Raw genomic sequence first — 15,894 nt, forward strand, 5'->3', positions numbered from 1 at the left:
CATGCAAACGGCTGCTGGGGAGCAAAACACGTTCCCACAGTGGGTTCTGTGCCGATCCAGTTACACTCTCATCACAGGACTGAAAGGCAAAAATCCAGGGAAAAGTAAAACAGGCCACATAGGGAATTGTTACGGAAAAGAAAGACTGTCTCTCCCCCGGCGGCACTAACCCTGAGCATGAAGCTGCTCACAAACCCAGCATTAACAGGGCAACAAACACAATTATCATCGACGTGGTAGCGCTTGCTGCCCATCTAACAGATTTGCCCTTCCCTGGTTTCAGCTTTCCCACTTTTTCCCTGGGGAAATCAACTCTGAGGACCTATTTATAGAAATTCATGGTTTTAAATTAATTTTTTCCTTTACCACAGCTGTTTTCAGTGTTTGATTACTGCTTGTTGGACCAGGCGATCCTCTGCCAGCTGGCTGCGGCTTTTATTAGCTCTTTTAAGAAGCCTGATTTAGAGCTCGCAGTTACAGTACGAGGATAGAGGCTCTGTAATGCAGACCCTCAAGAGAAGAGAGAATTCAGGCTCCCGAAACAAATTGTGTCCGATTCTTCGAACAAAACCGCTCTTGTTTAAGGAATGTGGTGCTGTCGGCTAATATTTAACGTCGGTCTCTCTCCTCTGGCTCTGAGCGGGTGCGTGCAAGGAGAGCCTGCCCTCCGCCAGCCGTGCTGGATGTTCTTTTCTTGGAGCATCTCTTAAAATGGAGGAATGTTACAAGCACAGGCAGCGTCATGGGGATTGTGTTTCTGCAACGCAGGGCAGGAGGTGCTGGTGGGAGGACACAGCGAAGCAGGAAAAGAGCTGAAGAGGTGCTGAGGAGGCTCTTGTACAGGGGAGGGGGGAGAAGGGAAACAAACATTGCAGAGAACAGGAAAAACAATGCGCTGGGAAATGATTAATCCACCCCAAAAGGCCCTTGCTATGAAGTGGTGGGACAAGCTCAATGGGGTTTGGCAGCTTGGAGCTACTTCTGCTCCTCTCTCAACTCCCATCCTGCAACCAGATGTGTTTAAATTCAGCTTCATCCCATTCCAGCCCCGGGCGCTGCATCTCCCATCCATGTCCTTCGCTCCCCTTCTGGCAGCTCCCTGGCTCCTGTAACGGTGTTTTACGCTGTCCCGTGTCCCTCCACCTCCAGCGAGTGCTTCTCAAGCGAGTGGGAGCTCACAATCCGTACCCGGGGAACAGGGTGGGAGTCAAGTTGAAGAACTGCTGCTCTGTATCCTGTTGTTTTCCTGCTGGGATTGTTCCTATTTCCTGCGCTGTCTTATCTGGAGCTGAAAAGCCAAAGCTCTCCTGTTTACTGGCTTTGTGTGTGCCTCAGGTTTCTAATCTGTGAAACAGAGGTTATAAGAGTTAAGAGAAACACAGCCAGGACTACGAGAAAGTGAGGGGACAGCAGAAAAGTGCTTACAGGGCTTTCGGTGCCTATACAAGCAGTTTCTGTATTTAATTATAGAATCATAGAATGGTTTGAGTTGGAAGGGACCTCAAAGCCTATGCAATCCCATGCCCTGCCATGGGTAGGGACACCTCCCACTGGATCAGGGGCTCCAAGCCCCATCCAACCTGGCCTTGAACTTCTCCAGGGATGGGGCAGCCACCCCTGCTCTGGGCAACCTGGGCCAGGGACTCCCCACCCTCTCAAGAAAAATTTCTCTCTAAAATCTCATCTCAATCTCCCCTCTCCAGCTGAAAACCATTCCCCCTCATCCTATCCCTGCAGTCCCTTATAAAAAGTCCCTCCCCAGCTTTCCTGGAGCCTGTTTCAGGACTGGAAGCTGCTCTAAGGTCTCCTTGAAGCCTTCTCTTCTCCAGACTGAACAACCCCAACTCTCTCAGCCTGTCCTCATACAGGAGGTTCTCCAGCCCTCGGATCATCTCCGTGGCCTCCTCTGGACTCTCTCCAACAGCTCCATGTCGTCCCTGTGCTCAGGACTCCAGAACTGGTCACAGGCCTCCAGGTGGGTCTCACAGAGTGGAGCGGAGGGACAGAATCCCCTCCCTCCCTGCTGGCCCCGCCGCTCTGGATGCAGCCCAGGACACGGTTGGTTCTTGGGCTGTGAGCGCATATTGCCAGCTCATGTTGAGCTTCTTGTCAATGAGCAGCCCCAAGTCCATCTCCACAGGGCTTCTCCTACTTGAGTGTGGGTCACAGAGGGTTTCCAGAACCTTCAGCATCCCACCGAAACATAAAACCAGTCAGGTTGAGGTGGTTACATTCTCAGGTGTTTCTGCGTTCACAGACCTCACCACAGAATCACTTTCAGAAAGTGCTGAGTGTGTTTTCTCCAGCCCCCCAAGGGCTGAAACCAGACACGGAGAGGTCTTAAAAGGGAACGAGCAGTGCAGTGCTTTGAGCCAGCCTGGGGTTTTCAGAGGTTCGCTGAAATGCTGGAGGCGGCCCTGAAATTACTTGGCCACGTTTTCTTGAATACAGATGTAAAATAAGCACAAGTTATGCCGATGTCTCACAAGGTCCCTGTGCAGATCAGACCCATGAAAAAGCAAAATCCTGCAGGTTTTGTTTTACCTTTTTTTCCTTGAACGAGCATGGATTCACTTCACGATAGGTTATACCGGTGCACTGAATTCCCTGTGGGTTACAAAAATCAAGAAAACATTTACTGTACAGCTTTGGAATGTCCTGTTTTTCTGCACAAAGGTGTGGGTTCTGCATCCACAGTGTCCATTATCAGATGGGAGCCTCTCCTGGAAAGAGAATTAAAGTGCTGCACCACTCACAGCCAGGCAGATGCTGACCCAGACACAAAGTCTGAAAACAAAACTCAACCCCCAATCCCAGGCCCCTATTCCACAGGGATCCTGGTTTTGTTGGAAGCAGATAAAAATGGTGCAGTGACCAAGGTGGGTTTGTATTAATTTGAGGGAGGAGGAGTGTGTCACGTCAGCCTTTGGGGGTGAATCATAGAATCATGGGATGGTTTGGGTTGGAAGGGACCTCAAAGCCCACCCAGTTCCACCCCTGCCATGGGCAGGGACACCTCCCACTGGATCAGGGGCTCCAAGCCCCATCCAACCTGGCCTTGAACCCCTCCAGGGATGGGGCAGCCACCACTGCTCTGGGCAACCTGGGCCAGGGCCTCCCCACCCTCACAGCAAAACATTTCTTCCTAAGATCTCATCCCAATCTCCCATCTTTCAGCTCAAAACCATTCCCCCTCATCCTCTCCCTGCACTCCCTGATCAAGAGTCTCTCCCCAGCTTTCCTGGAGCCCCTTTCAGTACTGGAAGGTCACTGTAAGTTCTCTCTGGAGCCTTCTCTTCTCCAGGCTGAACAACCCCAACTCTCTCAGCCTGGCCTTGTACGGGAGGTTCTCCAGCCCTTGAATCACCTTTGTGGCCTCCTCTGGGTCTGTTCCAACACTACGTGTTGCACGTTCCTCTGCTCAGTTGTAACTGTGAACTCGGATTCATCCACTCGACTGCTCCTCTGGAGGTGCTCGCAGCTGGGAGAGCAGGAGGGGCTGGAGAAGTGTCTTCAGTTGATTGCCAGTGCCTTTAATTGGAACTAAATATTAAGAGAAAGAAGGCCTTTCTTTAAAGAGATCAGGAAAAGGAAGACATGTGCTTGGAGATAAGGAAAGATAAAAGCATTCCATGTAGAAAGGCCAGTGATAGAAATCAAGAGTTCATCTGCCAAGTCAGTACTTTTGTGGCCTCGTGACCGTGTGGAGCTTCCGTTCTTGGTACCTTTTCCCACACTAACTCTAAGCACCGCACCATTGCCATGGAGGCTCCTTTTCATTCATCCAAGAAGCTCAGCCCTACGGGGAGGAATTTCACAGCATTATAGATTGCAGAGGTTTTAAAAACAAGAGTTAGATTCGCGGGTGCAGGTTGCATTTTGGGGTTTCCTTCATCTCTCGATTTCTCTTTGATGCAAGTGGTGCTGCCACCGAGGAGACAAGCAGGAGCCCTGGTGGCCGTGGGGAGGTGGGAGGCTGAGAAGCCGATTCCTGACATTTTTCATGGCTGTTTTCCATAAGCGAGTACAGAATTGTCCATGGGGTTGGCTTGCTGGCATCACAGGACTCAGATTTGCATACAGAGCCCTGCACTCCAGCCCGCTGCCCTTCCCTTAGCTGAGCCGGGGTCGCAATCTTGTGACAATATTTAGGATGGATGGACATATTTTAGGATGGATGTGTGCAATACACCAGAGCTTTAATGCCAGGTACATCTGTATTAGTTAATCCTGTGATTAAACACCTCAAACAAAATGCAAATGTCCAGACTTTTAAAGATGTTGTAGTAGAGCCACGAAATTTCCATCTGTAATGATTTGAGTGCCTGCAGGTGATATTTCACATTAACACGGAGCACATGGCTGTCTCCTCCGTTTTACATCTTCTCTGCTAGAACTGAGCTGTGAACACCGAGGTGGAATTGAAAAAAAATATAATTCAAAGGGTAAGCGTGTCTCTTGGCCACCCAGTGAGCAAATGCCTCGGCTCCATCTAACTGAGCAGCAGCCCCCAGGCTCTGGCCCAGGTTGCCCAGAGCAGTGGTGGCTGCCCCATCCCTGGAGGGGTTCAAGGCCAGGTTGGATGGGGCTTGGAGCCCCTGATCCAGTGGGAGATCTCTCTGCCCATGGCAGAGGGTTGGAACTGAATGGGCTTTAAGGTTCCTTCCAATCCAAACCATTCCAGGGATCTGTGATTCTCATCAGCCCTGGAAAAGACACAGGCGAGCAGATGGAGCTTTCCAGTAATCCAAAGAATTAATTTCTCACACTACATCAAACTAGGTGGATGTAGTATTGCCATAGCAACCTGAGAAAGAACCCAACTGGGATCCTGGCAATCCTTTTAAATAGTCATAAATATACTTTTACTCATCTTTTTCTTCTCCCTCACTATTGGCCCCCAACTTTTAGTTAATGTTTTTATTTCACAGTGAGAGTTCTCCTGCCTGAAGAGATTTTCATAAAGAAAAATTATTTGAAATATATTTTGCATAATGCAAACTACATCGTACACCACTTTGAACATGCAGAGCGGGTGCTTCTTAGTCCTGAGGCAGATCACAAGATCCATGTAGCAGCCAGCTCTCATCTATTTTAACAGAGCAGAGTTTGGCCATGAAATACACGCTGGAGTAGCTGCAAATTGATGGAAGGATATCAAATCCACTTGCTTGGGCTTCACAGCCAGCACTGCAGCCACTGGTACCTGCCTCGGGTGGCAAATGTGGTCCCACAAGGACACTCGGAGTCAGCTCCAGCATCAGCGAGGGTGAAGTTCAGCATCCAGCCTGGACCTTAATGACAGTCCCAGTCCTGATCCAGGTCTGGTGCTGATGTCTGGGAAGGGCCATAGAACAAGGAAGATCCTGAAAGATGTCCTCCACACCTTCGATTATGTGTTTGTCTTTTCTTTTTATGGCTCTTGAGACATTTGGGAGTTCTTTGGTGACATCTGCCTACGGGAAAGCTGGGGAGGGGCTCTTGATCATGGATGGGATGAGGGGGAACAGTTTCCAGCTGAAAGGGGGGAGAGTGAGATGACGTCTTAGGAAGAAACGTTCTGCTGTGAGGGTGAGGAGGCCCTGGCCCAGGTTGCCCAGAGCAGTGGTGGCTGCTCCATCCCTGGAGGGGTTCAAGGCCAGGTTGGATGGGGCTTGGAGCCCCTGATCCAGTGGGAGGTGTCCCCACTATGGGCAGGGAACTGGATGGGCTTTGAGGTCCCTTCCAACCCAACCCATCCTACAGTTCTTTGTAAGAGCTGGGATGCAGCGTTTGCAGGAACTCTGAAGAATTCTCCCAGGGCAGGTGTCAGAACTCCAACTGCAAACTTCCTTTCCAATCCTTAGGGAAGTGCCCACAAGAGGCTGTTGCCAGGGGCGGCGTCTGCAGCAAACAAGGGCTTTCCAAAGATCGCCAGCCGGTGGGCTCCGAGGCTCTTCCACGCTGATAAAAGGACTAGAGGAAAACACATCTCAGTCTCCATCTCTGTTGCATGGTAACCCTGTCAATTAATGACCACATAAGACCGATGCAAGTTTATCAGCTGGAAGGTGCCTCGTTAACCTCCTACAACAACTGCTCCGTAAGTGATCTTAGGGCAGAATGTTTATGGCTGGAGTCCGGATGGAAATAACTTGTGAAGCTTTATTTGTTAATTAAATGCATTTGTGTATACATTTGGTGGAATAGGATTTCTAGGAATGCCTGTTCCTTTGAGAAGTGGGACAAGAGCTCTTGGCTCACCAGTGGGCCACACTCAGGGCTAGCAGAGCTGCCAGCTGGGCCAGTGTCCAGGCAGCCTGGGCAACCAGTGAGTCCCCCCATCTCCCTTCTTTTCCCCCTCATCTTCCTCCTTTCCCCCCTCATCTCCCTCCTTTTCCCCTTCAACTCCCCCTTTTCCCTCATCTTCCTCCTTTCCCCCCTCATCTCCCTCCTTTTCCCCTTCAACTCCCCCTTTTCCCCCATCTCCCTCCTTTCCCCCCCTCACCTCCCTCCTTTTCCCCGCTCATTTCCCTCCTTTTCCCCCTCATTTCCCTCCTTTTCCCCCCTCATTTTCCTCCTTCCCCCCCTCATTTCCCTCCTCACCTCCCTCCATTTCCCCACTCACCTCCATTTCCCCCACCTCCCTCCATTTCCCCACTCACCTCCCCCCTTCCCCCCTCATTTCCCTCCTTCCCCCCCCTCATTTCCCTCCTTCCCCCCCCTCATTTCCCTCCTTTCCCCCCTCACCTCCCTCCTTTTCCCCCCTCACCTCCTTCCTTTTCCCCCCTCACCTCCTTCCTTTTCCCCCCTCACCTCCTTCCTTTTCCCCCTCACCTCCTTCCTTTTCCTTTTCCCCCTCACCTCCTTCCTTCCTTATCCCCCCTCATTTCCCTCCTTCCCCCCCTCATTTCCCTCCTTCCCCCCCTCATTTCCCTCCTTCCCCCCCTCATTTCCCTCCTTCCCCCCTCATTTCCCCCCTTTCCCTCTTCATTTCCCTCCTTCCCCATCTCCCTCCATTTCCCCTCATCTCCCCCTTTTCCCCCTTCACCTCCCTCCTTTCCCCCCTTCCCCTCCCTCCTTTTCCCCCCTTCCCCTCCCTCCTTTTCCCCCCTTCCCCTCCCTCCTTTTCCCCCCTTCCCCTCCCTCCTTTTCCCCCCTTCCCCTCCCTCCTTTTCCCCTTCATCTTCTCCCCCTCATCTCCCTCCTTTTCCCCCCTTCACCTCCCTCCTTTTTCCCTTCATCTTTCCCCCTCATCTTAGCCCCTTCCCCCCCGCCATCTTCCCCCTTCCCCCCCGTTGGGCTCCGGGGGCCGCGCTGCCCCCTGGCGGCCTCTGGCGGCTCTGCATGGCGGCTGCCGCCTCTCCCACCCTTTCCCCTCTTCCCGCTGCCGTTATCCCACCTTTTCCCCCCTTGGAGCCGCTTTTCCGCGGGGCTGCTCCCAGCACAAGCCTCCAATCCCACCCCCATCCCCACTCCCCTTCTCCTCAATATCCAGGAACCCTTGGAAATGCCAAAACCAGTGGAGAAGACGGACAAATCCAGCCAGGAACGATGATGGAGAGCAGCGAGTCTTTAATAAATTAGCACAATAAACAGCGTTTCTATCTATTCTGTCGCCCTGTGTCAGCAGAAGGCAGGAGTTAAGCAGAAACATTGATTTCCCAGTGTGGTGCTGACCTCAATCCAAAGGCGAGCATCCACTTGGACATCCTCCTAGGTGATGCCCGACGATATGGGACTTAAAAACCTAAACCCATCGCTTTTTTTGTAAGCCAGAGGTCAGGCTCCCAACGAGAAAGCCGTTAAATTACCGTATGATTTCATCCAGCTGTCTCCTAGCAGAAGCGATTAAAAGCAAGTGATCTAATTTTTCCCCTTTTAAGAAATAAAGTATTCCCGCTCCTCAAAGGTCGATGAGCGCATCAAAGGCATCGGAAGGATCATCTGTTACATTAAAAAAGGATGCGATGTGCAGTGTCCAGGTCTCTGATTCTGCTCATAACCAGGAGCTGAACTGATCAGGAATCTCGATCGGTTAGTCCCAAGCTGGGCAAGTGCACGGTGGAGTCCGGTGGCCACGAGGGCCCCTCAGTCGTCATCCCGGACGTATTGTCCTGCCTCCCAGCGCTGGGCCATGAGGCTCTTGTGCCGAATCACCCGGGTGCTCTCCACAACCTACAGAGACCCCAAGGCACCGCGAGTTTTATAAAGAAGATATTTTTATAAATCATAGAATTGGGTTGGAAGGGACCTTAAAGTTCATCCAGTTCTACCCCTGCCACGGGCAGGGACACCTCCCACTGGATCAGGGGCTCCAAGCCCCATCCAACCTGGCCTGGAACCCCTCCAGGGATGGGGCAGCCACCACTGCTCTGAGAAACGTCAGCCAGGGCCTCCTCACCCTCATAGCAAAACATTTCTTCCTAAGATCTCATCCCAATCTCCCATCTTTCAGCTCAAAACCATTCCCCCTCATTCCATCCCTGCTCAAGAGCCCCTCCCCAGCTTTCCTGGAGCCCCTTTCAGCGCTGGAAGCTGCTCTAAGGTCTCCCTGGAGCCTTCTCTTCTCCAGGCTAAACAACCCCAACTCTCTCAGCCTGGTTCTCCAACCCTCAGATCATCTATTTTTCAGGATGCCCTCCCAGCGAGGAGCCCCTCCCTTGGTGTTCAATCTGCTGGACAGTGGTCACACCACATCCCGCCCAAGGCGATGCCCACCCAAACGATGCCCCTGGCTCTGCTGGAGCCAAGACCCTGCCCATCCCATCCAACTCCAGGACCTGGGACCAGGACATGAGGAGTCAGAGCAGCTCCAGCAGAGCCCTCGAGCACGTGAAGGGCTTTACCTCTGTGTTGATCTTGTCAACAGGTTCAATGCCGGCGTACTGTGAAAAGAGGGGAAAAAAGGTTCAGATAACAGCAACCTTGCAGGGAAATATCCAGAGGCAGCTGGATATGGCCTATTGGAGGGTCAGGCTGCTGGATAGGGGAGAGGTGAGGTGGGACAGTGCATGCAGTTGTGCCCTCGAGCCCTTCCTGGAGTGGGGTGACAGCTCAGGGTAGGACCCTGCTGTCCTGTAGGTCCCCTGCAACCCTCCCAGCACGGACACCGACCTGGGGGCTCAGCCCAACCCTTCACCAGTGCCACCACCTCCAGATCTCCCACTGAGCTGAGCAGCTGCTCCTCCAGCTCCAGGGTCCTACAGCCCCAGAGCCACCAGCCCCTCAATCACATCCTGCCCGGTGTGGGCGGTATGGGTGCATTCACCTTGCCTTCTTCCTTCACCCTCTTCCTCCGCTCCTCGAAGGGGCTGGAACGAGCCGAGTCGGAGGTGAGGGTCTCTGTGCTGCCCTGGGAAGGACCGGCCACTCTCAGCGGGGTGAAGGACGAGATCAGCCCCAGGACCCCTGCCTGGTGTGGGGTTGGAGTGGAGACAGGAGACCCAGACACCGAGTAGCTGCCGCTGACACCTGAGGCGGCTTCAAGAGAAAGAATCATCATGGGGGTGAGGGACACCAGGACCACTCCTGGGGCTGGGGCTCCAGATGGAGGAGAGCTCCTGCCCCACACTGGCCTCCTTGGCTGGTCCAGTGGGTTTGGTCATGGCTGGGACCCTGTGTCTGGGTGCCAGCCAGGAGTCGTAAGGGGAGGGAGATGCATGAGCTGGGCACTACTGGGTGCTTCCAGCACTGTTTTCTGCAGTAACGCGACTCACAGTCATCAAAACTTGAGAAGTTCTGGAATCAAAAGCTGTGCTGCTCTCGCAGAGCCCATCCCTCATCATCATCAGTTCCCTACAGCTGCTCTGCCCTGGACAGGCTTGGCTGGCTCCAGGGACTGCACTTCAACCACTTCTGGCTGACCACACAATCCCAGCCAAGGAGACTTATTTCTCCTGGGACAACTTGCTACCAACCCATGGGAGTCCTTACAAGGCAACTCAGCAAATCATTGCAGGGAGAAACTTGCAGCTAGACTCTTCCAGGCTGGTACTCAATGTTTTCCACCCGTAACTGTCGCCACTGGCCCCTGCTGTGGCCACTCTTGCCCTTACGGAGAGCCCAGGGCACCTCTGGCTGCTGGCCATGAGAGGCATCTCATGCAGACTGTGGACATCATCTGTAAGGTCTTCCTATGCCTGGAAGAGGTACCTGCTGACCTCCTCAAGGAGGTCCCTTTGGATGGACACCCCATGGTGCCATTCCTGCCCCCTCTGATGGTTCCTGCTGAGACTCAGAGCCACAAGGCACAGAACGGGAGGGCAGGAGCGATGCCCACAGTTGCTCTGTCCCCAGCCCGCTGTTCCTCTCCTCCCCTTACCGGAGCTGTGCCGCGAGCGGGAGCTCTCCTGGGGAACGCCGTCACTGCTGACCACAGAGTAGCCCTCTATCAGCTGCCGCCTCCGCCGCTGCTCCTGCAGCTCCTCTTCCCTTTGCAGGTCATTCCGGATCTCCTCCTCAATCAGCAATGATGTCTGGGGCTTCCAGGTCCTCAGCTTGTACTGCTCCTCTCGGCCATCCTCCCTCCTTAGTGGATTCTGTGTCCCCATGTCGTCCACAAAGGAGACCTTGGGCTTCCAGAAGGAGAGAGAGAAGTACTCTCTGGGCAGGACAGCCGTGTCGGTGGGGCTTAGGGTGGAGCTGGGAAGCCTTCCTCCCTGGGAATCCTCACTCCTCCATTTGCTGGCGCTAGCGGAAACGTGCTGGGACACCAGAGGCTGGTCCTGGCTCTTCTCGCTGGCAACAAAGTGCGGGTGGGACGCCTGGAAGTGTGTGATGCTCACTGAGTATCTGGGAAGGTTCCTTCCTTCCCTGGTGTCTTCTACAGGTTGGGGGCTGTAGCTCGTGGGCTGCTCCACCACAAACTCATTGACCAAGCTCCTTGGCTCATCTGCCTTCCTCGTCAGGGTGGGCTTCTGCAGAGGGGGCTCCTCCTGCTCAAACACCCTCCTGCGCTCGTCCAGCTCCTGCTGCGTTCCCCTGTCATATGTCCCCAGCAGCCTCCCTTGCCTCTTCAGATCTTCCTCACGCTTGGTTTCCTGCTCGATTTCCCTCTGGACGTAAAGGGAAGCGCGGCCTTTGTCTTTTCCTTTCCTGCCGGGGCCGGGAGAGGCTTGCATGGAGAGGAAAGGCTTGGTCTGGATCTCCACCAGCTCATTGCTGGAGGTCAGCCGCTGGATCCCCCTCTCCTTCCAGAGGCTTTCCTCCCTCTCCATTGCCATGCGGATCTCCCGCTCAATGGGCGTCTCATTGCTGATCTTTGTCTCCTTGTCCAGGCCATTGCTGCTGGTCCTCAGATCCACAAGGCCATTGAAGGTCTCGTTGGATGCACTTCCATCACTAGTGTAGCCTGCATTGCCTTCATTATACATCTCACCCAAGCCAGAGTCCAAGTCCTCTCTGGAAGATGCTTTGGTCAAGCTGGACATATTCCTGGTGGGATATGACCTGTCAGTATCAGCCCTTCTGGGAGCGTAAACCTCCTTCACAGGTGTCTTGTAGGATGCACTATAAACCTGGTAAACATTCTTGTCTGTCCTGCCCTGCCCAGATGCACCAGCACCACCATAACCTCTCACAGGCTTCGTGGCCATCTCAGGGCTGCGCCAGTCCTGTCTAGAGACTCTTGTTATTGGCTGTGGCTGTGGAGACATGGCCTGTTGCCCTGGGCTGAAGAAAGAGCCTGGGTTGGTCTTTTCCAGCATCAGGAACTGCTGTCGAGCAGCAGAGAAGTTGATCTGCTCTGTGTCAATATTTTCAGGGTCAACAGGTGTTGCTGCCCTCCTCGAGGAAGGTTTGTCAAAGGAAACAGCAAAGGTGGTGGTGAAGCTGCCCGAGTCCTTGCTTTCACCCTGGCTGCCGGCATTTAGAGAGTTCAGCTCATCCAGGGAGCTCCACCTCTCAGCTATGGTGGAGCTCTTCTTCATCACCTGGCTCCGGATGACCTCCCTCCTCTCGTCCGCGAGCTCCCTGGCTTTCTCAGGTGAGATGTTTGGCGGAGGGACCCTGTACTGTTCCTCCTCATCCTCATCGTAAAGCTTCGAGGGCTTCCTCTCGCCTTTGTAAACCCTGACGTCGTACAAGCTTCCTGACCTCACCACCTCCAGCTTGGACTCCCTGTCTGGGGATGGTGTCCAGACATCTTTTCCACCATCCAGGAAATGTGAAGGTGACCTTGACCTCATTTTCCAGCCATTTTCCACCTTCTGGCTGCTGTGTTGAATGGAGCCAAACACATCATCGTCACTGTTGGCCCTCTGCTCCCCGAATGAGTCGGCGTCGTTAAAGCTGTGTTTGTGCGAGGTCTGTGGGACCTGGAAGACCAGATGTCTGGTGACTCTGTCCATCTCCTGGGGAGAGTCAGCATTCAATCCTCAGCCAACCTTGTCCTGGACCAGGGACACTGCTCAGCTTCGAGGTCGCCCTTGGACTCCTGGCTCACCGGAGGATGAGGGGCAGGACCTGGCTGGCCCTGCAAGAAGGAGGGGACAGAGGATGTTAAGAACAGCAGAAGGAGCAGAGGTTGCGGCTGCGCAGCTCCCCACCGCCCTGGGCAGCTCCTGCCACCTCCAGCACAGGCACCCTCACAACTCACCACATCCACCAGGTAAGGAGCAATCATGGAATGATTTGAGCTGGAAGAGACCTCAAAGCCCATCCAGTTTCACCCCGTGCCATGAGCAGGGATACCTCCCACCAGATCGGGGTCTTGAACATCTTGCTAGCCATGGGTGGCTCTGGAAGCATCCGCTCATGGCAGGGAGGGGCATCAGTGGCACTGAGTCCACCTCTGCCTGGAATTTCTCCTTGTACATTTGTGTGAAGGAGGCTATTGAAACAGCAGGGATCATAAAATGATTCCATGGCTCATAAAAAGGAGGGACTTCAACCTCTGTGTCACGCAGAGTGGGATTAAACTGCCCTGACCTTGGTGTGGCTCCTCCTGCACTAACGAAGCCGGAGCTGGATGAGACAGTGGGTGCTGGGTTGGGAGGCGTCCTCGCGAGGCAGCAGCATTGTAAATGCCATCTCCAGCCTGGCCCCTGTGCCAGCGAGACGCACGTACACCCTGGGCGAGCCGGGCGTGCCCGCGGGCAAGCAGCACATCCTCTCCTTCTGTTTGCCCAGGTGTAGCCACAACCGTGCTGTCACCGCTCCTGGCAGAGCATCAGCACCGGGCACCGCTCTCCAGGTGCTCTCAGCTTCCTGGGAGAATGCTGGGAGCAAAGGAAGCAAGGATGTGGTGAAGGAGCAGCCTGGACCCCAGGAGCCAGGGCACCAGTGAGCACAGCTCAGGCTGAGGTTCCCTCGAATGGATGCAGGCAGCTGCTGGTTCCTCCATCACCCCCAGGATGGATGCCCCGTGCCCTGGGTGTGCCTCCTTCCCTGCAGCAGCACTGGTGATGGAGCTCCCCCTGCTCACCTTCCTCCTGAGACAAAGGGCTGGTGCTACAGTTGAGGGGCCATTTAAGCCTTTCCTGGAGCAGGAGCACCTGGATCTCATCAGAGCAGCTGAAGCATCTCAAGGTGATGCCCCTACACCGTGGTGGTGCCGCTGCCTGGTGCCTGTGCCCAGCCTGGGTGGTTCAACCTCACTTCTTGGAGTAGGAATAGGGATGAGATCTTCGGGAAGTGCCGTTCCTGATGTGTTGTGCCCGGCTGAACCTCCTCATGTTCTTTCCTGTAATTCACTATTGCTTTTTTATAGCCCTGATGACCTGGATCATGAAAACTGCCTGTTCACACCTGTCATTACATCTGGAAGGGTTGGAGGTCCCTGCTGGGAGGGGACTCTACGCTGGGGAGTGCTGGCAGCAGCACAGGAGCGGAGTGGGGACAGGGACACCAGCAGGGCTGTTATCGGGGCTCCCGGCACAGCCCCTCCCGAAGCGGCACCAAAACAATCCAGCTGTTTCAGCTCGGCCCTGTCTGCTTGATGCTGCAGGAATGGGGGGACATGGGGGTCCCGAGCTTGTCCTCACCCATGCTGGGCTGCTCGGATCCTACCCTGGCACCAAGGGGAGAGGCTGGGCAGAGCAGGCAGCACAGCAGCACCAGCCAGCCTGGCCTGGCCCTCACCATAAACAGAGACATCTGGGGCTTTTTCAGGATCCCCCCACCCTGGGAATCATGCAGTGGGCTGCGGGGTGCCCCCTCCACCCTGTGGGGTGCACCCAGACCTGCTGATGTGCAAGCCATGGACAAGCGTGCCAGCGGCAGATAAAGTCGGTGTGAGCACACGCACCCTCGCTGCAGCCGAGCCCTGTGCAGGAACCAGTCCCTCCAAGGCCGGACGAAACACGCACCCTGAACACCCCGGTGCTGCCCTCACCCCCACCCCAACCGCGCTGCACTTACAGTCTGGGGAGCTGTCAGAGTGGGGGTCCCCATGCCCTGGGGAGGCCGTGAGTGGCACCTGCCTGAGCCGTGTCCCGTGGGGAGTGGCTGCGGCAGGCGACGTGGGTGCAGGGGACACGGCGCTGGCACGGCTGCGGAGCCCTGATAAGCTCAGCCCGTGGGGAATTCCAAGAACTGCGCTGGGCTCAGCGCTGGCTGCTATTCAATGACCTGTTCCTAGTCCTCCCCTTGCCATCGTCACCCCTGCTGGCGTCTGCGGCTGGAGGGCTGCCCTGTGGCACACACCAGCGTGCCAACGTGCCAATGCATCGATGCACCAGTGCGGTGGTTCAGCACTGCACTCCTCGCCTTCCTGCAGGCATGCTCTGCCTCTCCACAGGCACAACTCCAGCATCGAGGAGTCCTGAGTCTCCAAAGAGAACCTGAGGAGTCCTGAGACTCCGAAGAGGTCCAAGATGTCCAGCTCTTTCCCAACCCCATGCCACAAGGCAGGCTGATCTCTGCCTGGTGGCTCGGTTCTCCCCATGGAGAAGCACCAACATGAGCTCTCCAGCCCTGGGAAGACCTTGAGCAGCTCTGCAGGGACAGACTTTGCCTGGTTGCCCAGTCAGTCAGCCCCCAGCGTCTTCACAGCCCCTCGAGTCCATGCCCGGAGCATGCCCGTGGTCCCCTGGTTTTAGGGGACGCGGTGGTACCTGCTGGGGAGTGTGCGAGGAAGCCCGTGAGCCTGAGCAAACACCACAGCAGCTGCACTGGGAGCCACCATGCCAGGAGCCTGCACTCTCCTGTTTACACCACGGGGCCTCTCCTGGCCTGATAACCCAGTGTTTGCGCACGCAGGGCTGGGGCGGGTGTCCTCGCTGCCGCGGCAGCCCTGGTTCTGCTGGCACTGGCAGCCTGGCCGTGGGTGCTTATTTGGTGCTGCCACCTCTGTCCCTGCTCCCCACCGGCCTCTGCCAGCGGGGCAGCTCCCTTCTCCCTTGGGGGACAAAATCATCCTCTCCCCAGCAGGGAGAAGACCCTGCACCTGGTCAGGAACCCTCGGGCACCCTGTACCCACCAGGCTGAGGGCAGGACAGCCGCACGGTGGCCACGATGCCCTCATTGTCCTTTGCTGCAGCTGCCAGACCCCGGCAGAGTGGACAGTATCGCTGGCAGCTGCACCCAGAACCGCTGTCCTGCACAGCGATGCTGTGCTAGGATGCTCAGCCCTTCTCTGTGCCTGCGTCAGGGGCAGGAGGTCCCTGTCCTCGTCCTCTTTGCCTCACCACCACACCTCTGCTCCCAACCAGTGCCCTCTCCTGCCAGCAAGCCCCTCTCAGTCCCACTGCTGCCCACGATAGCCCAAGCGGGGTGGTTTGGGCCATTCACCCCAGCTCTGGGGTGCCCAGGGGGTCCCACTTACCCCGTGCCCAGCCCCTGGGTGCCACACTCTCTGGTTGCAGCTCCAGTACTGGTGATTTGGTGCGGCTGCCAAGCGGCTCTGCGTTTCCGGGCAGGAGAGCGGAGCCTGTTTTACCGCAGCGTAAAGACAAAGTCCACAGGCAATGGCCA

The 15,894-nt window shown here is 55.4% G+C and overlaps 1 protein-coding gene across 1 annotated transcript; it reads right to left on the reverse strand.

The window, feature by feature from the left end:
* Positions 1-7,537: 7,537 nt before the first annotated feature.
* Positions 7,538-14,442, reverse strand: MISP (mitotic spindle positioning). Its single transcript, XM_069878289.1, has 5 exons — positions 14,341-14,442; positions 10,304-12,454; positions 9,251-9,462; positions 8,829-8,867; positions 7,538-8,157 (listed from the first exon to the last, which is right to left on the reverse strand). Exons 2-5 carry the CDS (start codon positions 12,327-12,329, stop codon positions 8,071-8,073), a joined length of 2,364 nt encoding a protein of 787 aa, XP_069734390.1. The 5' UTR covers positions 12,330-12,454; positions 14,341-14,442; the 3' UTR covers positions 7,538-8,070.
* Positions 14,443-15,894: the final 1,452 nt, after the last annotated feature.

This window comes from Phaenicophaeus curvirostris, chromosome 28 (genome assembly GCF_032191515.1).
Source record: "Phaenicophaeus curvirostris isolate KB17595 chromosome 28, BPBGC_Pcur_1.0, whole genome shotgun sequence".
Lineage (NCBI taxonomy): Eukaryota > Metazoa > Chordata > Aves > Cuculiformes > Cuculidae > Phaenicophaeus > Phaenicophaeus curvirostris.

Excerpts from the sequence above, each read along its gene's own strand:
- MISP (XM_069878289.1), bottom strand. The coding sequence starts at position 12,329 with ATGGACAGAGTCACCAGACATCTGGTCTTCCAGGTCCCACAGACCTCG. Across the intron at positions 9,463-10,303 it reads CCGCTCGCGGCACAGCTCCG|CCGCCTCAGGTGTCAGCGGC; the intron begins GTAAGGGGAGGA and ends TTTCTCTTGAAG. Across the intron at positions 8,158-8,828 it reads TTGACAAGATCAACACAGAG|GTTGTGGAGAGCACCCGGGT; the intron begins GTAAAGCCCTTC and ends GGGTCTCTGTAG.